This window comes from Urocampus carinirostris, chromosome 10, assembly GCF_059441175.1.
Source record: "Urocampus carinirostris isolate Australia breed hairy pipefish chromosome 10, RoL_Ucar_1.0, whole genome shotgun sequence".
In the NCBI taxonomy this organism is placed as follows: Eukaryota; Metazoa; Chordata; class Actinopteri; order Syngnathiformes; family Syngnathidae; genus Urocampus; species Urocampus carinirostris.
In genome coordinates this window covers 12,557,059-12,581,975 of record NC_142358.1, presented here as the reverse complement: position 1 = coordinate 12,581,975, position 24,917 = coordinate 12,557,059, and the positions used below count along the sequence as shown (strand labels likewise).

The 24,917-nt window shown below is 41.3% G+C and overlaps 1 protein-coding gene across 3 annotated transcripts in view; it reads right to left on the bottom strand.

Annotated features, from left to right (window-relative positions):
• The window catches only part of pitpnm3 (PITPNM family member 3), a 161,381-nt gene that overhangs the window by 47,944 nt on the left and 88,520 nt on the right, over positions 1 to 24,917 (bottom strand). For all 3 annotated transcript variants that reach the window (XM_088345163.1, XM_088345164.1, XM_088345165.1), the window contains 4 exons: positions 22,838 to 23,061; positions 7,441 to 7,630; positions 4,334 to 4,471; positions 459 to 646 (listed from right to left, as the gene is read on the bottom strand). In XM_088345163.1, the coding sequence (XP_088201289.1) occupies positions 459 to 646; positions 4,334 to 4,471; positions 7,441 to 7,630; positions 22,838 to 23,061 (740 nt within the window). The remainder of the gene's footprint in view (positions 1 to 458; positions 647 to 4,333; positions 4,472 to 7,440; positions 7,631 to 22,837; positions 23,062 to 24,917) is intronic.

The following is a 24,917-nucleotide window of genomic DNA, read 5'->3' as shown; positions in this document are numbered from 1 at the left end:
CATCATTCTCCTTTTTTTTTCCAAGACACCTTACCGTTTCTGTTTCCTGAACTCATGGCTCAGGTCGCCAAATGAAGATAGAATAATATTAATTGTGATTAAAGCGATGCGATTAAAAACAATTTGCTGCAGAATACAGGTACTCCACAGGTATAACCAATAGCACAAAATCAGGTGCCTGACGGTGGGAGGTGCATGCGCAAACTGGACCAATCTGACTGGGGTGAGTAATCTCGAGTGGTCTCCACTGGTAGCACGTGGAAATGCGTGGGAACTGGAATTTCCTTTGTGAAGCGAGCAGGAATTTTTGGGAAAAATAAAAAAATTAAAAAAACTCGTGTATCGAAATTCTAGTGTGGGGTGCTCGTGTAAAGTGGTACCACTGTACATCGGTTTCCCTTTCAAGGTAACCAAATGAGATAAAATTTAAGCAGGTATCCAATAGGTAAAAAAATCACCTGGAGAAAAAGACGTGCTGACCGGTGGACGACGTGTCGCCATCGTAAGAGTCGCTCTGCTTGCGACTGAGGGGCGGCGCTCCCTGCCCACTGCTTTCGTTAGGGGCTGAGATGTCGATGTTGCTCTTACTGAGCCTTTTGCTGGAGCTTAGACCAGGACTGGAATCTCCGAGTAGGCCCGAGTTTTCCTGACGGAACACGAAAAATCTCAGCTTTAGCGTGTTAGCATTCTATGGTGTTTGTAATTCGGCCACTACCTGTCTGTAGTAGAAAATATAAGATCAATATTGCATTCTTGCAGTGTGTTAGCATTTAAGCGACTGTGAATTGTAAGAATATACAGGGAGTGCAGAATTATTAGGCAAGTTGTATTTTTGAGGATTAATTTTATTATTGAACAACAACCATGTTCTTAATAAACCCAAAAGTCTCATTAATATCAAAGCTGAATATTTTGGAAGTTGGAGTGGGGCTTTTATAGTTTTAGCTATTTTAGGAGGATATCTGTGTGTGCAGGTGACTATTACTGTGCATAATTATTAGGCAACTTAACAAAAAACAAATGTATACCCATTTCAATTATTTATTTTCATCAGGGAAACCAATATAACAGCTCAACATTCACAAATATACATTTCTGACATTCAAAAACAAAACAAAAACAAATCAGTGACCAATATAGCCACCTTTCTTTGAAAGGACACTCAAAAGCCTGCCATCCATGGATTCTGTCAGTGCTTTGATCTGTTCACGATCAACATTGCGTGCAGCAGCAACCACAGCCTCCCAGACACTGTTCAGAGAGGTGTACTGTTTTCCCTCCTTGTAAATCTCACATTTGATGAGGGACCACAGGTTCTCTATGGGGTTCAGATCAGGTGAAAAAGGAGGCCATGTCATTAGTTTTTCTTCTTTTAGACCCTTTCTTGCCAGCCACGCTATGGAGTACTTGGATGCGTGTGATGGAGCGTTGTCCTGCATGAAAATCATGTTTTTCTTGAAGGATGCGGACTTCTTCCTGTACCACTGCTTGAAGAAGGTGTCTTCCAGAAACTGGCAGTAGGACTGGGAGTTGAGCTTGAGTCCATCCTCAACCCGAAAAGGCCCCACAAGCTCATCTTTGATGATACCAGCCCATACCAGTACCCCACCTCCACCTTGCTGGCGTCTGAGGCAGACTGGAGCTCTCTGCCCTTTACCGATCCAGCCACGGGCCCATCCATCTGGCCCATCAAGACTCACTCTCATTTCATCAGTCCATAAAACCTTAGAAAAATCCGTCTTGAGATTTTTCTTGGCCCAGTCTTGACGTTTCAGCTTGTGTGTCTTGTTCAGTGGTGGTCGTTTTTCAGCCTTTCTTACCTTGGCCATGTCTCTGAGTATTGCACACCTTGTGCTTTTGGGCACTCCAGTGATGTTGCAGCTCTGAAATATGGCAAAACTGGTGGCAAGTGGCATCTTGGCAGCTGTACGCTTGACTTTTCTCAGTTCACGGGCAGTTATTTTGCGCCTTGGTTTTTCTACACGCTTCTTGCGACCCTGTTGACTATTTTGAATGTAACGCTTGATTGTTCGATGATCACGCTTCAGAAGCTTGGCAATTTTAAGAGTGCTGCATCCCTCTGCAAGATATCTCACTATTTTTGACTTTTCAGAGCCTGTCAAGTCCCTCTTCTGACCCATTTTGCCAAAGGAAAGGAAGTTGCCTAATAATTATGCACACCTGATATAGGGTGTTGATGTCATTAGACCACACCCCTTCTCATTACAGAGATGCACATCACCTGATATGCTTAATTGGTAGTAGGCTTTCGAGCCTATACAGCTTGGAGTAAGACAACATGCATAAAGAGGATGATGTGGTCAAAATACTCATTTGCCTAATAATTCTGCACTCCCTGTATAATCACGCAGATGTAGGGTCCTTATTAAGTTGCCTGAGCACTTTTTGCACTACCATATCCTAACAAGTGTTAGCATGTTATCAATATGTGAACTTTCATTGAATATGAGGACTGAACGCAAGACTTGAAATCAAATCAAATTTGAGCTATGTGAACACTTTTCATTGTTATTTTCTTGTATTTTGTTAGTATACAAACTATTAGCATTGCATGAATTTGTACCTAGTTACTACACAAGGTATTACATAAATATGCTTATTTTGGACTTAAATGGATAGTGTGTTAATCACAAGATGGGTCAGTATTGTGTCGTGCATTCCAAAATGAGTGCTGTAAGCTCAAGGAAGAATACAAGCTATAGCGACACTAAGTGACCGAACCGTATTATTTATTTTCTAATTTTTTTGCTCAGCCTTGAGTGAGGTTTTGTTTTTTAATACTTGTAGTGGAATGATGGTTGGAATTTATGTTTGTTAAATGACTTTTTCTTTCTACTAGAAGGCGCTAAATAATACATACAGTCCTTTCAGGCTGCTGAGTTATTCGGTTGGCAAAACAGAAGTTAGCTTGTTTAGAACCTACCACAGGATTGGATGTTAAGTCCCTAGTGTTGTTGAAGTACTTTTTACTCATTCATTTTTATATTCCCCAATTTTTTTGTCAATCAATGTTAGCACTTTTTGCACTTAATTTTTAGTTTTGCTGTTTGTTGGCGTACAAACTGTTAGCATGTTAGCATTGCATTAGTTAATCAAATGCGTAGTTTCGGGGCTAACACGTTACAAAGGAATGCATGCCTCGAACACGAAAACGGTTATTTTCTTGTTAAGTAGTACTGTAAGGCGTTACCAAGAGAGCGTGTCTCCACTGTCATTATGTTTAATATTTCGCTACTTAGAAAATGCAGATAAGGATTACAGTGCCCTCTGTTTGCTGAATACTCCCAGGTCACTCACGTTGTCTCATACAACCCATAATCTGCTCCGACAATGACCTGCAGGGTGGGAATGTTTACATTTATCAACGAAGTACAACTTAATTCGTTTATGGTGTTACCGTCTCAGGCACAGAGTATTAGGATGCTAAATTTCTCACTGCATCCAAGCCAAATTTACAGCTTTAAAATAAAATATTGAAATCAGAAGGTCAACCCTTATTCACATATTTGGTTGAGTAACGAATGAGGAAGAGGGCGTCGCTTATACAGGACCAACAAACTAAAGGCATATTCAATAGAACAAATATGACCACGGGATTTATGGTAAGTGTTATGAATTTCGTTTGTTTTTTAATTGTAAAATTATTTTTGCAATACACCAGGCCTGGAGAAAAAAAACAGTACCCAGAAGAGGAAAAGGAGATCTTCAGGTGGTTTGTAGTCCAGGGACAAAATTGATATGGAGTGTCTCGGCTAAGTGTTTGTCAGCAAATATGTAGGGTCCACTCATTCTAAAGGTTGGTATCCACGTTTTTTCCTGTTTATGCTATCATGTGGCTATTTCAATGCAGTTTTACTGCCTCGGGTTCTATGCGAGTCTACACGGTTTAATGGAACTGGATAGTTACGTTCAGAGTAACACGCTCCATTTTGGTCTCAGTATTCTGCAGGTAACTGGATTACTTTTTAAATTAAGTAACTAGTAACTGTAACAAATTACTGAGTTTCAGTAACGCACCTAGCGCTAAATATGAATACCTGACCACAGATAAAGATTTAAAAACTCGATGTTAGCTAGTTTAAAACCAATAAGACTGGACATTAAATGGGTATGGTTTTTGCACTGCAAAAAAAAATGACCTATCACTTTCTAACACCACTTGTATTTTAAATAAGGCTTTCATTTTGGGGAATTGGGTTGTTGTTTTGCTGATTTACACAAAAAGCCATAATTGTAAAGTTAAGATCTAGTGACTTCAGTAGATATCATAATGGATTTCACATATAGCAGTGTGAGTGGTATTGCCGTTCACCTTGAGGCTCTCGGTGCTGTTATTCCTGCTGCCAGTTGTGGTGTGGTTGTTGTTTGGGCTGCCGGGTCTTTGCTGGTTGCTGAAGCACAACGCATCAAAACACAACACGCCACCCACGCAGTCGCCCATTAGGCATACCTGCAGACAACACGCATGCTTTAATGAGGCTCCTCTACATTTTCAAAGAAGAAATTTTAACAAACGTAAAGAATATCAAAGTTTGCTTTTCTATGCTCTGAAAGATAAACAGTGTTGAACTTTATCGTCAATGTATGAAAAGATTTGTCCAGAAATTAGGCAGCTATAACTTATACAATTAACGTATTTTCCCGACTACAAGGTGCAGCTAAAAACTTGGGCAGATATTTGAAATTGCGCCTTATAACCAGTGTGCCTTACATACAGCAGAATATGGTGGATAAAATTGGAAATGCATACAGAATTTATAGCTGTGCGTTACTAGAAAAAAATTTGTCAATGAATAAATATCTAGACAAATAGTGATATGAAAACATACTTAATGAGTGATTACCCGGCAATACCCAAGGGAGTTGCAACAATTACAATGATTAGCAAAGACAATATAAAAATCAATCCTCTTCATTAAAAGCCAAGAACTCTGCAGCAGTCTGTGAGAAAAAAAAAACTACAAATCGTAAATTATGTCTACTATGCAGTCACTCAGACCTTTGCGTTGCCGCAAGAGTCAAACTAATCAAGAGTAATAGCCGCTGGTGAGATTGTAATTATACCTTTATTGTAATCACCTTAGCCTCTTTTAACCCGCAGCTCTCGATTCTGTCTTTTGGCTGATTGGCTAATCGAGACTTGTATCGACCCCTCGCCAAGAGGCTTTTGTGAACAATTCCTTCTGAACCAACTTTAAATGACCCTTCGGAAAATAAAATAAACTCAATATTAGCACTGTTTAGTAGACACTCAACTTCAGTTTTGAAAAACGGCGACATCAAAAACGAGACTTCAGTGGTTATTGGGTAAATATCATATAACTCATGTGCGATCCCTTCACAAGGTTTCTTAATTGTCCTTCATATTGAGGTTTTTGAGTTTTTCCTTGCCCTCATGTAGGTTTTAGATAATGTGCTTATAGTCTGTAGTTTGCAATAATCTGTGGTCTGTGCAGCCCTTTGACACTCCTTGTGATAAAGGGCTATACAAATAAACATGACTTGACTTGACTTAAACTGTAATCCCTCGTTTATCATGCATGAAACAAACTCTCTCTTCCTGCCACTCTCAGCGATAGTCGATTGGGAATAATAGGTCGTGGCCAAAACAGTGCAGTTTATTGTGGGCGGGCCACGATGGCACACTTTACAGTAAAAAAAAGAGCCCTATCGACCCCTGCTTGCAACAATAGTCGACAAGGGATAATGGATCATGGCCGTATAGATGGTGTTCATTATAGGCGGAAAGAACGGAAAAAAGAGCTTCCACAAATTACAGCAATTTGCTTTGTTGGTCCCCGCTCTCAGCAATATTCGTCTTGTGATAATGGATGACGGCACAACAGTGCAGTTCATTTTAGACGGGCCACATGAACAGGCTAAACTGTAAAGAAAATATGCTCTGCCTGGCCCTGCTCTCAGTTTAATTTAACCAGGAATAATGGATCGCGGCTAAAACCTTTGTTCTGAAAATGCTGGTCTACTGATGATCCCAAGAGCCAAGAAGAGATCTGTAGGTTCGAGAGCATTCTCCATTCGGGCCCCAGTGCTGTGGAATGCTCTTCCCTCTGAGATTCGATCTGCACCCTCAGTGGAACTGTTTAAATTTAGGCTTAAAACATATTCTATAGAAAGGGTGGCGAACACGCGGCTCAAGAGCCTCATCATATTTTCTATATACTGTGGCTCTTTGCCTCGTTTCATGTATAGTTTTTTTCCCCTCTTAAGACACACTTGAATCCATCAGAGTTAATAACAAATAATAAATAATATTTTGAAATTAATTTGGCAGATTTGTTGTTTTTATGCTGCTCCGGACACATAACTGACTGCCAATCATCTGCGTAGGTTATTTCTAATGCCGGGAAATAAAGTAAACATTTCATGAGCGTGCAGACTGTTACCCTCATGGTCAAAATGGCAAAATGCAAAGCGAAACTGAAATAGTGTTATGTGTTATGTTATGTGTATTATGGGAAATAATATGTTTTTAATTGTGAGTGTTTGTGTGTGTGTCTATCTGTCATGGCAGGTCAGTGCGTGGTGTGGCTCTTTGACTATCACAGTTAAAAATTTCAGCTCTTTGTGTCAAACGTGTTTGCCACCCCTGTTCTATAGCATATGAATGTTGACAATGTCTGTGTATTATTTGTTATTGTAACATCCGTTGCAGCCTGGTCATCCTGGAAGGGGGATTATTACCTCATGTGCGGTCCCTTCTCAAGGTTTCTTCTATTTCCTCATGTTGAGGTTTTTGAGTTTTTCCTTGCCCTCATGTAGGTTTTAGATCAGGGGATGGTGTAATAATAGTCTGTGGTTTGCAATAATCTGTGGTCTGTGCAGCCCTTTGAGACTCTTTGTGATTAAGGGCTATACAAATATACTTGACTTGGCTTGACTTTATTTTAAGTGGGCCACAATGTTATGCTTCAGTGGCCCAAACCAAGAAAGCAATAGTCAGCAATAGTCGACTATAGTGAATCATGCCTGCATGGGTGCTATTTTAAGTGGAAAGAAGGGAAAAATTGGAGTCGCCATACTTTATAGAAATTTGCTCTTTCAGGCACTGCTCTCAGCAATAGTACACTGGGGATAATGGATTGCGGCTACATTTGTGCTTTTCATTTTAGGCAGGCCAGGAAGACTTCTGCCTGAACCCGCTCGCATTAACAAGGGATTGGGGATAATGGACTGCGGCTGCATAAGGGCAACTCATTTTAGGTCAAATCAATGGCAAAAAAAAAACCGTATGGTCATGACAAAAGTGCACTCTGCCAGATCCCGCCCATGATATTGGGGATAATGGATCACAGAATATTTCACGATGCGCTAAGGCCACAAAGTTTAAAGACCTAAGAAGCGAGGGACTACAGTACATATAGACACAAACACACACATTCACAGATGGATTCCACACACCTGTCCCGAGAAGCCCTGCCCATCTTCAGATTGCAGGAAGCTGCGGTAGACCTGATTGGCTCGGGCGATAACGGTGGCGACGGCGTCCTGGTAGCGCGGAGAAACGATAGCGAGCAGTGGCAAAGCAGCAAGCGGCAGGTGATCCACGCTGCTTGACACGCAGCTCTCGTCGTAGCTGTATGGGTTGAGGCTGGAGCGAAACAGTATTCAAATTAATTATTGGAAATGAAAACGATGTAAACTACGTCATGCTAGAATGTAAACAAGCTTTTGTCCCCATAAAAAAAAAAAAAAAAAAAGTTTGGCAACGGAGTTGGAACATGCACGGATCCCTAAGTCAAGAACAAGACACAGAGACCACCTAACACAAACAAGCTTTTCGTGGGGCTGTTTTACATGGTTTCTCTAGAAGGATAAATATGACAATATGATTAACATTTTCCAGTGCTGTAAAAATGTGTCCAATGTGAATGGATTGCCTGAATGTTTGCTCTGTAGAGAGAAGTTATCAAACAACAAAAAGAGGACTGTGGAAAGAACTTTCCAGGAAAAGCATGCTACATTTGCGGCAGATTACCCAGTTGGAAGTGAGTAAAAAAGACTTCTGAATAAATTAGATGAGTGCAAAAACAGATTTAGGAAGTGGATTGCATCTCTGCACTACACTACCGCCGCAAGTTTATTGCAACGCAGGAGATAATAAAGCAGGGAAAACTGATCATTTATCAAGATATGAGAACACTTATTTGCAGACTTAAAGAATGAAAGTGAAATAATGTAGAAAATTAAAGACATGCCTCTCTCCACTAACAAATGGAAGAAAATGGCAGGCAACATCACTGCAAATCAAGGACATTCAGTGCCAGAATACTCAATTGCATGTAATCAGTCGTGTGATGTGAATCTTTATTGTATCTTTTTTAAATGAAACATACTCCAATTCATCAACATTGTAATGAAGTTAAACTTAAGGCGGTATCTTATTGTCACGGTTGGCCATTGCCCTCACTTGGGCCTGCTCAATTGGCGCCAGCTGTTGCTCATTGCCTGATTGGCTCCCCTCCTATTTAAACTCAGTGTGATCCCTCGTCCTGTCCGGTATCTTGCTCCAGTATCCGTATCAATCCCGTCTGTCCCGTCCTGTCTGGTATCTTTCTCGTATAACCAGATTCCGGTATCGATCCCCGTCTGTCCCGTCCTCTCCGGTATCTTGCTGTTGTATCCAGTATCGGTCCCGCCCTGTCTGGTATCTGCTCGTGTATCCTGTATCTGGTATCGATTCTGTCTGTCCGGGCCGGTTTCGATAGCGCCTGCCCCTGGCTTCCTGTTTTCCCATGCCCGATTTCTCTGTCTCACTTTTTCTGCCCAGCGATCGCCGAATCACTGGCGTTTGTGTTTCGCGCATGACTACCCGTTCCCGTAAAATAAAGCTTGTGTGAAAACCTTACGCGTCTGGGTCCACCGTCTGTTCGAGTTCTGACACTTAAAACTTATTCATTTTAATAGTATGCTAAGATAGCTAATATGAATACATATACTGTAGCATGTGTTGCATTCATTATAAGGCTTAAAAGAAAAGCTTTTCATTTTTTTGCGGCTCTAGACAAATCTTTTCTCTTTTTGTTTTGTTTTTTTATCCAATATGGTTCTGTCAACATTTTGGGTTGCCGAGCCCAGGGATAAGCCTTTCGAAAAATGAATGAATGTGATCCTAAGGGGACATATGAATTCCATGGAAATACACAGCGGATTTACGCTAATTATTATTATCAATGTTATTATTATAAATGATATAATTGCTGTTATTATATTAGATAAAGTACATGTTTGATGCTGCCCTTGGGCCGGGCCTTGAAAATATTGTCAGTCAATGAAACGCTGCCCGGTACAGAAAAGGTTGCTGACCGCTGAGATGAATTACTACTTAACATAGCAAAATCATCGGTTACTATTCTTCGTTTAAAAGCAAAGATGTCCCAATACTTTTGTCTTTGTGCGGATTTGAATTCAAAATAAAGGAAAAGCTTACTCTTGTCAGATATAATAAAAGCTCCTGCGCCAGTGAGCGCCTGCATGTGTGTATCAGACTTTAATGGATGTGTGTATGTCGGCGCGATAACGCGAGGGAGAAGAGATGGCATCGCCCGACACGCTTCCCTTGCACTGCAACGACTGTCAACGCCATCCGTCAGTCGGCCGGATTACAGGAAGTGGCAGCCAAGCTCGGCCAAGGATGCCACGCGCCAGTGACTGAAGGTGGGGAAGGAGAAAGGCACGTTCCAGCGTTCTTCGTCTTGCTTCAGGAAATGAATAACTTGCAATAAATATCCGGACTCTTAATAAGTGGTGACCAAAGCCGTAGTGTTGGACATCCATCCATCCATTATCTGCAGCACTTATCCTCAGTAGGGTCGCGGGGGTGCTGGAGCCCATCCCAGCTATCTTCGGACAGTGGGCAGGGGACACCCTGAACTGGTTGCCAGCCAGTCGCAGGGTACACAGAGATGGACAACTCACTCACTCAATCACACCTAAGGACAATTTGGACCGGCCAATTAACCTGACATGCATGTTTTTGTAATGTGGGAGGAAACCGGAGTGCCCGGATGAAACCCATGCAAGCAGGGGGGAACATGCAAACTCCACACAAGAGGTTCGATCCCATAACCACTGCGACACCGTGCTGCCCTAGTGTTGGACATGTCGCCCAAAATATCAAGCAATCATAGTTTTGTCCCCACCAATACTTATGAAAGACCGATCCTGCTATTTGTAAAAAGAAGCTCGTAAATAGTTAAATACATACAAATACATGCCATATAAATAAATGAACATATGACTAAATCATGTAATACCTGCATATATGACATACTCAATGTATTATTTTACTTATATATTGTGTCTTTTATTTTGTCGTTAAAACTATTGCAGTATATTTACAATTCTAAATATAGTCTAAATATAGTGGAAGCTAGAGCTCTTGTTGGTGATAGGAAGGAGTGGAGAGGTGGAGAGAGGTGTTGTAAATGGATAGTGGGATGTTTAGACGTGTTCTAAGTGATGGGCAGGGCACCTGTATGATGCGGCAGGGGTAAACCAGTGAAAGCTGTCTGGCCCTCCTGTTGAACAGAAGAGTGTGTTGTGTCACCCTGACCTGAGTGACATAGCCGCTTTCTTGTTTCCCGTTTCATCTGGAGGGACGAAAGCATGACCAATTTGGGTGCCGAGGTGCTTAACTTGTTTAGGTGTTTGGGCATTTGGGTAGGCAATGGTCTCCAAAGATTTTGTGTGTCTTTTCTTGCTATTTTTTTCCCTTTTTTATTTTCTTTGTTAATGTAAGTGTTTGTCTTGCTGTCGGTCACCCCTATCGAGGGATATGACCAGGATAGATAGATAGATATTTACATAATATTACAATATATTTGTGAATCTGAACAATACGTGTGTAAATATTTTTTAAACAAATCTCTCCCTATATAGGTGTTGAGTAAATATGACGGTAATATGTAGTTTACGTTTTCAGTCACAGGAAGTTCTTCCCATTACAATATTACCACAGCGAAACAAACGCTAACTCAATTTTTTGCCTGGCCCATAATAAATGTTCATAATTGATGCGTAATACCTGCACTGATCCACATTTCATAGTACCCTGTTTAGCTGTAACAGGCACCTGTCCTTTTAAGCGCCACCTGTGTGGGGCAATGACGCTTCTTTGGACAATGCAATCAAACTAATTCCAGCTGCCGTTAATCACAAGGGACGAAAAAATGCAACGACAAAGCTACTAGAGAGCAGAGTCATCGTCATTTTTAAACAGACTTGTTGAGAAGCATGGTAACAATTTCAAACACTTACAAGCATTTTACCAAAAATTTAAGCACTTTTCAATCCTTGAAAATACATCATCAACATTTGAGAATTTTCAATGATTTCATGCACATGTACAAACCCTGGCTACTGTACAGGGAAAATGACTCAGACTCAGATTTCACAACACACCCTAAAAAAAAGCTCGGTCGTTTTCTTTAATCCCTTAATTTCACCACCTATTATAACCCAGGCGACACACAGAACCGTCGTCGAAGCTAGCAAAAACAATTTGCCTGCTAATGAAGGCGGTTGAAAAGAGCAGTTGTCAGTTGCTCTCCGTCTGCTGTCACTTGCGCTTCTAAATACTTGGTTAGCGAACGCGTTTTGCATTTGTTCTCACCGTGGCCGCGTCCCTGCAGAGCGCTAACTGATAAAGCGGTGCAGATGTGAAGCGGCCGAGGGATCGCCCCTGCGCCGCACACACGGTATATGACGTGCTAATGTCTGGCATGGAGGATGTAGACGAAGCCTCTGGAGATGACTGACGCTTTGTAAGACATTGCACTATCATTCTTTTTTTATGACTATCTTAAGCACACTTGTAAGATAATGAGGATTATGGAAGAATTTATGTGAACGTAGTGTGAAAATGTGTGTGGTCACAAAGCCTTTGAAGGTTAAAGAGCCATTGTGTATTATTTACTTAGTAGTAAAAAAACAGAATTCATGAAAAAAACTATATTGATTTTTAAAATTAAGAAAAAAACTATCATATACACATGCATCTTTTAAAACACTAATAGGCCAAAATATATTTTTTTAATTCACTTGAGGAGAGCTGACCTGATTGTCTGCCATCTTGCTACTACTGATTTCCACAAAATCCCAAAACCTTGTGAAAGGACAGGCAAAAAAAGGAGAAGAAACTGGTGCAGTTGGTCACTTTGATTCTCAGTAGTTTGAAATCTTCCTTGTGCTTTGTCACACTCGTTTTCGATTGCACTACACAAACACGGCGACATCTAGTGGTCAAATATTATAAAGTGTCTCTTTAAAGCAGGGGTCACCGAAATACAGCTGGATCAGGCCCGCCAACAGAATAAATCCGGACTACGAGACGATGCTGAGAGAAATATAAGATAAAAAATGAGCAGTTTCTAGTCAATGACCTAGAGGGTTTTAATATGTCCACAGGATGTCGCCAAAGCATGCAATAAAACAAAAATTCTGCAAGTAAATGCAAAGGAGAAAAAATGGATTGGCTTTTGTTATCTGTTTTCCTTATGTATTGCTAAGGTATCGATGTAAGACTTTCTCTCAGCATAAACAAAAATTTAAAGGGACAGTGTGTAATATTTAGTGCCTGTTAGTGGTACAAAAAACTTTCATTCAGTAAAAAAAAAAACATTGATTTGAATATTAGGCTAAAATACATGAACTATCGTACTAATGTTAAAAAGCAAGATATAAACTGTAGCATAGAAAAAATATGCATGTTGTGGTTAAAAGGGCAAAGAAGAGCCCTAAGCCCCGTCAAAAATATGCTCTGCCAGCTCTTTCTAGCAGCAATATTCGTTTAAGTTCAGAACAAAGGGTGGACCCAATCAAGTAACGTTTCTCACAAGTTTGATAGAAAAAGGAAAGGCAGCGCCCGCGATCCGGTGCTCGCTGGACGCGGGAAGCAAGCCTCTCACACAATTGGATTGTGATCTGAATACGGAAGTGGATCTTCCAGAGCGGGAGATCGTGGTGTCGAAGACGGAAAAAACAGGTCGATAGCCAGGACAGGAGAGCCAAAACGTGGTCGGGATCAAAAACTGGTCGTATGCCGGGACGAGAGAGCAAAATGTATTCGGGGTCAAAAAACAGGTCGTAGCAAGAGACAAACAGGCAAATCAGGAACGGACGGGTGGAAAACGGGTGCAAAACGCGGGACTGACTGGAGTCAGAGTCAAAGTGCTTGCCTTGAGGTTGGCTGACAGAGGGTGGCTGACAGACTGACAACAGGAGCGTGAAAAGAATGGGCTTAAGAAGGTAACCAATCAGGGAGCCCGCAACAGCTTGCGCCAAATGAGCGGGCACAGGTGCAAGTTATGAGTCATCATGACATATTCAGTTGGAAATAATGAAGTGGAATATGTTTCAGTTCGCGAAGTAGGAAGCGCGAAGTAGCTAGTGATAACAGTATTCTATATAGCAGTTTTTTTTAATAAAAAAATTTGTATTTAAATGTGAGTAGCAGACGATTTAAAGCGCTGATTTCCATTTACTTAAGGTTAAACATAAAACCAAGAGAATAACACATATATACTTTAACCAACGCGTATGACTTTAAAACACAAAATTACATAATTGCTATTCAAGCAGTAAAGCAATCACACTCGATATATACAGTACTTCATCCTCAGAAATTGCGAATGACGTCTTTAACTGTCCCCTAAGAGTGAGCAGATGATGATCTCTATCTCACATTTTTGGTTTTCTCAATTCTCATCAAAGAGAGTCTTAGGAGAAGCCGAGAGATGAAGGCGTTTCAGAGCAAGAGAGGCTCCATTAAGAGCAGTAGATAACCTCAGCAATCATCGCTAGTGCTAAAAGATAAAACACACGCGGGGGAAGAAAAAAAAAACTGCGTGGAGTGTCAGTTTGTGGCTTAATTGCACTCTGGAAGCAAAACTACAAGCTAATGTGCTCCCCGGCATCTCTTCATTAACGGCTTGATAGGCGCAGTTCTTACTCGCTACCTTCCACAATAATGAGAGTCCAAGCGAGACCTCCTCTTTTAATCCGTCCTCAAAGCTTTCTCTCCATCCTCACGCTCATGTCAGTTTTTTAATAGTCCGACTGTTTCTTATCCAATAAGATGGCACTGAGCGGGTGGTAGGCGCCATAGGCTGCCGGAAGAGACAGGAAGTCAATGCGGGAACCTTTTGCTGTCAATTAGCCCGCATATTTTCGACAATGCGGCCTTTAAAAGCATTCAGGAACAATTTCCTTTTTCAATTACGCACAGAACGTGAAGTGTTTCTCTCTACGGTTATGCAAATATGTTGAAAAATATTTCACATGGCGTGGTTCTCAAGAAATGTAGTCTCCAAGTTTTCCCATGTGGCTTGTTTGCTTTAGAGCTGTGACGTTATTGAAGGAACACAGTACTTTTAAAATAGCGAGTTCCATTAATGCAACATGTGAGGCGACCTCCGAAACAGACAGCAATTGTAGTGAACAGTGATAGAATACCACTAATTTCTGCTTTTTGTTTGTGTTTTTCGCTGCCTCTGTTGCGCTTGGTATAATTTTGTCAGGATAGCTCCCTGGTAGCGTCGGGGCTGCCAAAGGCTTTCCTGTTTCTTTTGCTCCCGTTAGGCGCTTATTGGCTGCCCACCGTATTTTGTTTAGCCCACTAGCCGGTGTTAGTGGCGGTTTTGTGGTGTCCCTTGGTTAATTTCGGCCGGCTTATTGTTTATCACGGTTATTGTTGACACTTTTAGTGGTTGCTGGTCAGTCTGGTTGCTCAGTGGATGTTTTTTGATCGACTAGCCTGGCATCTTCAAAGAGACCCGGCATCCTTGTGGACGGCTATTCCGCTTAAGAAACGACGACAACGGCGCCGTAAGGACAGAAAACAGAAGCGTGGTTGCCGTGCAGGTAGATGTGTGAAGCGTGCGAAGTCTAAGCAGCAAGATGGACGCGAGGAAGGACGCGAGGATGTAACTAATTCCACCATTCATCCCTCGCCGGACAACCCACACGAAAAGCCACAAGAGCGGCAGCTTTTGAAGATTTCGACAAAGACTACAAAGAGTTCAGCTAAGTCAAATGATTCAGCAAAGCTGAAATTTGGTCTGTTAAATATTAGATCGCTTGCTCCAAAAGCTTTACTTGTTGATAACAATATTCGTGATTATAAACTTAACTGTATGGGTCTGTGTGAAACTTGGTTACGCCCGGATGAGTACTTAGCAGACATGGGACCAAGTCACACATGTGCAAGTCTCAAGTAAGTCTCAAGTCTTCACCTTCAAGTCCCAAGTAAGTCCCAAGTATTTTTTTCTTGGGCAAGTCAAGTCACAAGTCAAGTCCCGAGTCTTAGATTGCCAAGTCCAAGTCAAGTCACAAGTCATAAAAACAGCGACTCGAGTCGACTCGAGTCCAAGTCACTAAGTCTCAAGTCCCCATGTCTGGTACTTAGCGCTAAATTATGCTTCTCCCCCAGACTACGAGAGTAGCCATATAGCACGCACGTTGAAAAGGGGTGGTGGTGTTGCGCTAATTTCTGAAAAATCGCTCAAATTTAATCCACGTACCTCTAATAATTACAAGGCGTTTGAGGCTCTTGTGATGCGGTCCTCTCTATTGTCAATTTATGTAATAACTATCTATCGTGCACCTGGGCCATACACAACTTTCTTAGACGAATTTGCTGAACTTTTGTCTGAACTAGTAACCTATGCAGACAAAATTATAATTATGGGAGACTTTAACATTCATATGAACTCCCCACTCAATTCACTTACTATTGCGTTTAGGTCTCTAATTGATGCATTTGGCTTTAATCAACTGGTTGATTTGCCAACCCATAAAAATGGGAACACGCTAGACTTGATTCTGACTCGAGGAGTTTTAACCTCAAACATTATGGTGTTACCGTGTACTACCGTTATCTCGGATCATTATTTAGTTACATTTGAGGTGTTAGCTAAGTGTAGTGTTAAAAAAGCTGAAGTATTTAGCGGACGCAATATAAGCACTGGCACAGTTTCTGAGCTCTTTGAACTCCTTCCTGGAGCAGTTGCGTCCTTTCCTACATACAATGGCTCGATTGACTCACTCATGAATGAGTTCAATACCACCCTGACTAGTGTGCTGGATTCAATAGCGCCCATAAAACTAAAATCACGTCCTAAAAGACGCACGCCTTGGTTTACTGATGAAACTAGAACCCTTAAACAAGAATGCAGGAAATTGGAAAGAAAATGGCGCGCTACCAAGCTTGAGGTTTTCCATCAAACCTGGTGTGACAGCTTGTTAAAGTATAAAGCGGCCCTTGCCTCTGCAAAATCGGCCTACCTTTCGAAGGTGATTGCGTCTCAAAAGAACAACCCCAAAGCCCTTTTTGACACTGTAGCATCGCTTACAAGGCAACAGACTATCGCAGATAGTTCGACACACTCTGCTCAGGACTTAATGGTCTTCTTTACTAAGAAGATTCAATGCATACAGGAAGAAATTGCTAAAGAAATTATTAATACCACACATATTAAAGGACTGAAATTTACAGATGCACGACAGGGTGGCTGCCTTGGGAAAATGGCCGGTTTTAGTGAACTGTCACTTGATGATCTCAAACAGGTGGTAAATGCGGCCAAACCGACAACTTGCCAGTTCGACCCGCTCCCAGGTTCACTTATTAAAAGTCTTTTTGGCGTCCTTGGACCTTCAGTTCTAAATATTATAAACATATCACTCTCCTCAGGTGTAGTACCAACAGCTTTTAAGTCCGCCGTTATTAAACCCACACTGAAACGACCCAACCTTGATCCAGAAATATTAAGTAATTACAGACCTGTGTCAAACCTACCTTTCCTCTCTAAAGTACTCGAAAAAGTAGTGGCACAGCAGCTGAATGCTTTCATATCCGAGAATAACCTTTTTGAATCCATGCAATCAGGATTCAGGGCTAACCACTCTACTGAGACAGTTCTGTTTAAGGTAACAAATGATCTAATGTCAATGGATTCTGGCGCTTCATCACTTTTGCTGCTGCTGGATCTTAGTGCTGCTTTTGACACAGTGCACCACAATATCCTACTAGAACGGTTGGAAAAATGGATTGGTCTCTCAGGAACCGTCCTCTCGTGGTTCAGATCCTACCTCTCAGATAGGACGCACTGTGTTAAATATGGTGAAATGACATCTGAGCCATTTAATGTTACCTGCGGTGTTCCGCAGGGTTCAGTGCTTGGCCCCCTTCTTTTCAACATTTACATGCTTCCATTAGGTGACATTATTCGCAAGTACAATATCAGCTTCCACTGCTACGCAGACGACACTCAACTCTATCTTCCGTTGGAGGAATCTTCCACACTAAACTGTGGAAATTTGGAGGCCTGCCTCATTGAGATAAAAGAGTGGATGTCACTCAATTTCTTGCGTCTTAACTCTGAAAAGACCGAAATGTTAGTCATTGGTCCATCTAAATGCCGTGACTTATTCTCAAAAACTGCTGTGAACATTGACAAATGTCACATCACACAGAGTGACTCAGTTAAAAATTTAGCTGTCATATTTGACCCTGATCTAACCTTTGATATACATGTAAAGAAAATACTAGAACCGCTTTCTTCCATCTTCGTAACATTGCCAAAATCCGTTCAATACTGTCTCAGTCTGATGCGGAAACTATAATTCATGCATTTGTTACCTCCCGTCTCGATTACTGTAATGCACTACTCTCCGGTCTCCCGAAGTCCAGAATTAAGTCTCTTCAGCTAGTACAAAATGCCGCAGCGAGGCTTTTAACTAGGACAAAAAAGTACGATCACATAACACCGATTTTGGCTAACTTGCACTGGCTCCCAGTTAGCCAAAGATGTGACTTCAAGGTTCTCTTAGTATTGTACAAAATCATACATGGACTTGCTCCCTCTTATCTTTCAGATCTGATCTGCCCCTATGTCCCAATCCGAAGCCTACGATCTGAGAGTGCCGGTCTTCTGGTGATCCCGAGAGCAAAGAAGTGTTCTGCTGGTTCGAGAGCGTTCTCCATCCGGGCACCGGTGCTGTGGAATGCTCTTCCCCCTGAGATCCGATCTGCAACCTCACTGGAAATGTTTAAATCTAAACTTAAAACTCACTTCTACTCCATTGCATATGAATAATAACCTACTCTTCTTGACGGCTGAAAAATAGTCTGTGTAACATAGTGTACTAATCTGTGAAGCCCTTAGAGACTTATTGTGATTAAGGGCTATACAAATGAAAATGACTTGACTTGACTTGACATTAGAGTCTATTTTGCTGTGTTCGTTGGTTTGTTTATTCCAGTTGCTCTTTTCGTTGTTGGTTGACCTGTTTACAGCCATGCCACCCTGAGAATGGTCAACTTCAGGAATCCAAGCAGGGTAGGGCCTGGTTAGTAATCATATACGAGCTGCCTAGGATTACCAGGTGCTGCGACAGCACCCCCCGTTACAGTCGGTGAAAATTAATTTCCATAAGGGGACCAAATGAATTCAATTATGATTGAATTAAAAAGTTCCTGGTTTGTCTAGCTTCTCACTGCGTGATTTGCGGTCAGCCTGCCTGAGGTTTCCGCCGAGGCTGTGGCCACCTTTCATTGATTAATCCTGGCTGGCCCCCCATTGGCAGCTCTCTGTGTGTTTTTCAGCCGGCTAGCCCCTTTTTGGCTCCTCGCCCTTTGTTGTACCATTGATGCCTCTCCCAGGGACATAATGGCTAGGCATTCTCCACAAAAGCTACCAAAACTTGGGTTAGAACACTCGTAACGTCTTCGACTAATTAACATGTATAACAATATGGCAACTGGCTTGCTAGGATGCTGGTGTTTCTCCAATGACATCAATGTTTAGGTTGACAAAGAAAAGTCACACTATCCTTAAAATGCATTATCTCACAAAACAATTGGAATATACCGATTAAACATATAAAGAATTTATGCAAAAACATGTTGGCTCGGTCGGTCGGTCAGTTAGTTAGTTAGTGCGTGCATGTGTATTTTTGTTCTTCAGTATGGATCTTCATATGATTTTAGCCATTTCTGTTTACTTTCAACTCCTAGGTGACTCAACAAGTCAGGAAACAAGTGGAGGTGAATAGGAGATGCAGCAGTGGGATACAGTGGTTTATTAACCGGTTATTTAAAGAGTTATCATTTTTGCTTTGGTTTAAAAAATGTTTTTTTTTTTCCAAACGTTTGGGGGGAGGCTGGGGTGAATAACATTTTTTTCTTCCTGCATAAAAAAATAAAATTTTATGTTTTTAAAAGACCACAACAATTTACTTACTTACCCTGGCTTCTTAGCCATCATCTTAAAACCTCAATTGTAGCCCAAACTGGGGGTTAAAACCTTACATTGAGGCTGGTACCATCGCTTGAAATTTTCTGTTTCAAAACCAACTATATTTTCTACCACTGCTCTGAAAAATGAGCTTAATCGTTTGTGTAAGTCATATTCTAAAGCCTTAACCTTGATATCTTGATTTAAAACTCTCGCTTGTCTTTTGAACCATTAACAATCGTACACTATGTAACCCATCTCTGCCGAATTCTGTGTTGAAACCTTAAATGTCTAACTAAAACCCTACTAACCATTGGAACCTTAGATTAAATAACTGACCCAAATTTTGTAATCAAACCAGTGATGTGCAGAGCGGAAGTCAAAATTTAACATAGGATTAAAAAAACATTAAATGGTTATATTTATTCAGTGTTCAAGGTCTTTCTCATTTAAATTCACATTTTACATTTGCTTTTTCAAAATGGCTTAATATTCACATTAGTTGATAAATATTATTAATGCAATTTGAATGTAACTCACTACTGTGCTGAGTTTCTGCAGATGCAGAGTGAGGTTTGCAATTATCTTGCCTCATGGCAGAGGGCGATAGTGAGAGCAAGGCTAACAGCAAGTCAAGCCACTGTAAAGTAGATCATATTTAGTTAATTGTGTATTTCTCTGGGTTCTATGTCACAAATAATCCTGATGAATTTAACTCACATTTTAACTTGTATTTTCCTATTTGTATTTACTATTTTTGTATTTTAAATGTATAAACAATCATTGAAACACACACACATAGTCTGATTTTAATACACACAGTTATTTTTCTTTGTATGTACGGAAAGACGTATTTGTGACGTCATTGATGATTTCTGCACATGCGTGAAATTTGAATGAAACCCGTTGGCTGCGTGGGCACCGTGTGAGACTCGACCAGATTCTCCCCACTGCGCAGTGAATAGTTTAAAACTACATTTGCCTCTCTCTCTGATCATCTCAGCTTTAGCGTAATGATAACAAAATATCCTTAACAGCCACCAGTATTTTTTTCATCGACTTTTTTCTTAATGAAGGATAAGATTTCTATCATTGATTTTATTCCAAAGGAATAGCGCAAAATTTTATAAGTTAGGGCGGGGGTCTCCAACCATTTTCAAGCAGGGAGCTACTTTTTGTTACTCATTAGTGCAAAGGGCACCCAGTTTTATATGCATTTATAAAATAACAACTTATCATACTTATTCTTACTAGGTTAATTACTGGAAGCAGGATTAAATGACTTCAGTCAATTTCAAGATCCATGTCAGTTGCCCGCTGATTACCCTCACCTGCGCTCACTCCTTCAGCCCCATCTACCACTCGTGCACTAATTATCCCTATCCCTATTTAGGGGCTTCCTCTCTGGTCACTCTTAGTCAGTCCGTCAGCGAACTGTCCGCCTCGCCAGCTGTCACTGACAGCGGGAGCTTCCTGTTTCACCTGGCTTCCCGGTCGTCTCCGGTTCCCTGACTTGCTTTCGAACCCCGACCATGCTTCGTTCTCCTGTCCCGGATACCCGACTTGTTCCAATCCCCGACCACGCTTGATTCTCCTGTCCCGGCTACCCATTTTGTTCCTATCCTCGACCAGACTTCGTTCTCCTGTCCCGGCTACCCGACTTGTTTCAATCCCCGACCACGCTTCGTTCTCCTGTCTCGGCTACCCGACTTAATCCGATCCCGGACCACGCTTTGTTCTCCTGTCTCGGCTACCTGACTTGTTCCAATTTTCGACCACGCTCAGTTCTCCTGTGCCGGCTACCCGACTAGTTCCGATCCACGACCACACTCCGTTCTCCGGCCCTGACTGTCCGGCTCGCCACCTGTCACCGGCCGCGGGGGCTTCCTGTTCCACCTGCCCATCGAGCACCGGAACGCTGTTCTTTCCTCTCTCCTTGATCCCCCCCGATCCCTTTATAAAGTGTTGCGTGAAACCGCTAAAGAATCATTTCTACAAGTAAATCTCAATGATCCGGCACTTGGAGACCCCTGAGTTAAAGTAAGAAAACAACATGCATTTTCTTTCTATGCTACAGTTTATATCTTGCTTTTTTGCTCTGCCAATCAAAGGATTGATAAGATGTAGGTTCATGTATTTGTAACCAGACTGTGACATACCAGACACGAACCTTGCCCCAGTTCATTGACTAAAACGTTTATTAGTGAGGATAATTTTGCATGCAAAACAGTTTTGGGATTCACATAAAAACTTTTGATTCCAACAGAAATCTATTTGCATATTTCATGCAACTCAAAACAACTCAAAGTCAGCACCAAAAGGAATACTGTACTTTTGCTACCAAACACATTCAGTCAGACACCATTCAAGCAAAACAAACTGAGCAGTAAAACCAAACGACGCAGTCCAAATGTGAAACCATTAGCAGTTTCAAAAACAAAATAAAACATATAAAGTCATAAAAGCCTTTTTTGTCCTGGTATATTCAACAAAAGAGCTTTGCAAATTAATCATTTTGAAAATAGTGTCTCAGTGGATGTGAGGCTGTATAATTCATAAGACGAGCTGACACCAGCCGTCTGCATCCGTTAGGACAAAAATGCCACAAAAGAGAGATGAATGCAAATCAAACATCAATTAGCATCAGGTCTGCAGTGAGATTTCTGCCAGGAAGCATTTATTCACATTCGCGTTTTGAAAAACGCCCTAAGGTTAAATGAATCTTTGAAAAGACGGCCCCGGTAAGAAATATTAAAATGTAGAAGTATCAATGTGAGGCAGATAAAGATTATTTTCACAATCTATGAATCGGTCGATTATTTTTGCGATTGATGAAGCAGATTCCTCACATACATTATTAATTTCCCCCATTATTAAAATTTTGAAATTTTCCACAGATGGAAAAATAGTGCACAAAACAACAGAAAACTGCGTAATAAAAAAACAATGAAAAAAAAACAAATTGTTTGTCAATAGTTATCAATAAACAAAAATACATACAAATGTATGCTATACATCTGCAAGTGTGTAAAATACTCTTTTCCTACTATATTTGGATTTATCATACAAAACAAAAAAGAAAGAGCACTACATTTTATTTTCTGTGTAGATTTTTTTTCATCCACAAAAATATATCATAAATGTTCCTTTTTTAAATTGAATTACGGCACTTTTTGGCTTCTATAATAATATTCTCTCTCCGTAATACACTGGAGCCTCCGCTATTAGAACAAAAGAAGGGGGGGGGGGGGGGTTGTGGTGGTGGTGGGGGGGGGGTGGTTTGGGGTTCGAGTGCGGTGCTAGGAATCAAAGGGACTGAACCATTCTAAGGTAGTGGTGTATTTTACAACGCTGCATTGTTCACATTTTTGTTTTGGTTTACTCTTTTATATTTAAGCTAATGTCTTTCATTATATTTAAGGAAAAGAGTTTTAAAAATGTGCCTAGGTTGAATTTGGGAGTGCTTGAGCACCCCCCAAAATAGGCTGGTTATGTCCATACACTGATTCACAACATGGATATCAATGACATTAAAGACAATTCAATTAAATTCAAAGACTCACTTGGACACTAGCGAGAAAGCATCGGCGCACACTGCAGGGCACGGCACCATTTTGATCGTGACGTGCTCGGCGGCCGCTTGAAAGTGCGCCCTGGTCACCTTCTCCAGCACCGACGCCAGGGTGGCAACATCGCCCGCCTTGGTGGTGGGGTCGCCCCCCACCGTGTCCAGGATGTTGCCCCCGTGCACCACCAGTAGCAGCACGCGCGTCCGGCATTTGGGACTCTAACATTTAGGAGAAATCAAAAATTGGGCTGGTCAGCAGCTTTCTTGAAAGCAATACTATACAGTCGTACCTCTTCATATTAGCAACTCTAAGCACAAGGATTTTGATACAGTAACCCGTTGCTTTATTGCCAGGATTGGGAGTGTTACTTTCAAAATGTAATTCGATACAGTTACTAGTTACCGGTTCAAAATGTAACCTAATCAGAATAACTTGATTACTTTTGAATATTGCAATACTAAATATGCAAACAAAGGCCAAACAAACATAGTATAAATTTGACTAAAATTACTAAATATAACCTTGAAAAGAAATTGGAGGAAACCAAGGTCATGTAGTTAGTTGAAGTCCTACAAAAAAGTGCTTACATTTCTACCATAAAATAATATACATATAAAATATAAAAAATATGTCATTGAGGGGCCAATATTGTTTTAAACTTTCAACAAACTATGGGATGTCGCGTGTCCAAGTTCGAGTTTGACTTGTTTGAAGTGGGAATGCCAAACCTCCTGACAAAATTCACATTTACTGGGCTAAGTGTAACATTCTGAATATAGCAATACAGTGATCATATAGTGATTTTGAACACCAATTGAAAATTAGACGATCGTATAAACTAAATGTCCCTGAACGCATCAGTAGAGCACAACTGCGCTACCCTCAAGAAACTGCAGGCTCATGCCAATTCAACAAAATGAGTGCTACATTAAAAGAGAAATAGAATGCAGACAAAAAGAGAAGTGCTTTTAGCTACAACACAGGCTTTGTCTTGGCCGTCTGTACCATTTGTGCAACAGATACAGACATTACTACAACGCGCTCGCCAAATCTCTGTCTCTCAAATGTCAGTGATTGAAATTTTGAGACTATCGGTGCATTATGTATGTCTGAATATAGTTTTAAATAAATAGTATTCCCGCAAAGTAATCCTTGGCTTAAGTAAATGTACATGTAATTTGATTATGTTTTTTTCTAACTGTAATAAAATACAATTACATTTTTTGTATCCTTATTACGCAACGCTGTTATATGTATCCCGTTACCCCCCAACCCTGTGTATTGTGGTTTACTTTTCGCGTTTTTGATACTTTGCGGATTTTCAGTGAGCGTTGTGTTCTGCATTCTGATTGGCTAAACAGTCACCCCACGCCTTTTCTGCCCGTTTCTGCATGTGTGTCAATGACGTTGCAGTCTCAGTTGTATACGTACGTACGTACGTAAAAGAGCTTGACGAACCAACATTATTTATGCGCAAATCGTTCTAAATTTTAAATTTCTGTGAAAGCAATCATGTCGACAAAACGCTTTGGACTGAAAAAGCACCAAAGGCAGAGAAAGATGCATTGTATGGCCAACAAAGTTGGACCTCTCTTTACCTGCTAAACTTGCCCACGAGCTGCATACAGCTTTTTGGCCATCCCTAGTGGCTCCCTGGTGCTTTTCCAGAAATGCTTGATAGTGTGTCACGGTTGCCATGGTACCCAATTGGCCCCCGCCCGTGTGTCACGGTTGCCATGGCACCCAATTGGCCCTGCTCGTGAGGTGCCAGCTGCAGCTTGTTGACAGATTGGCTCCCTGTCAGTATTTAAACTCCGTCCTCTCAGTCCACTTTTGTCGGTCCGTCTGCGAATCTCTGTTTTTACACGGCAAGCCCTTTTTTCGCCTATCCCGTGTTTTTGCTCCTGTTTGTCTCCCGAATTACGACCTGTTTTGATCTCGACCTCGTCTGTTCTCCCGCCCCGAATAACAATCCGTTTTCTGATCTCAACCATGTCTACTCTCCTCTCCTGGCCTTCGACTTTTTTCCGTTTCCGACACCGCCATCGCTCGCCATGGAAGTCCCACTTCCGTG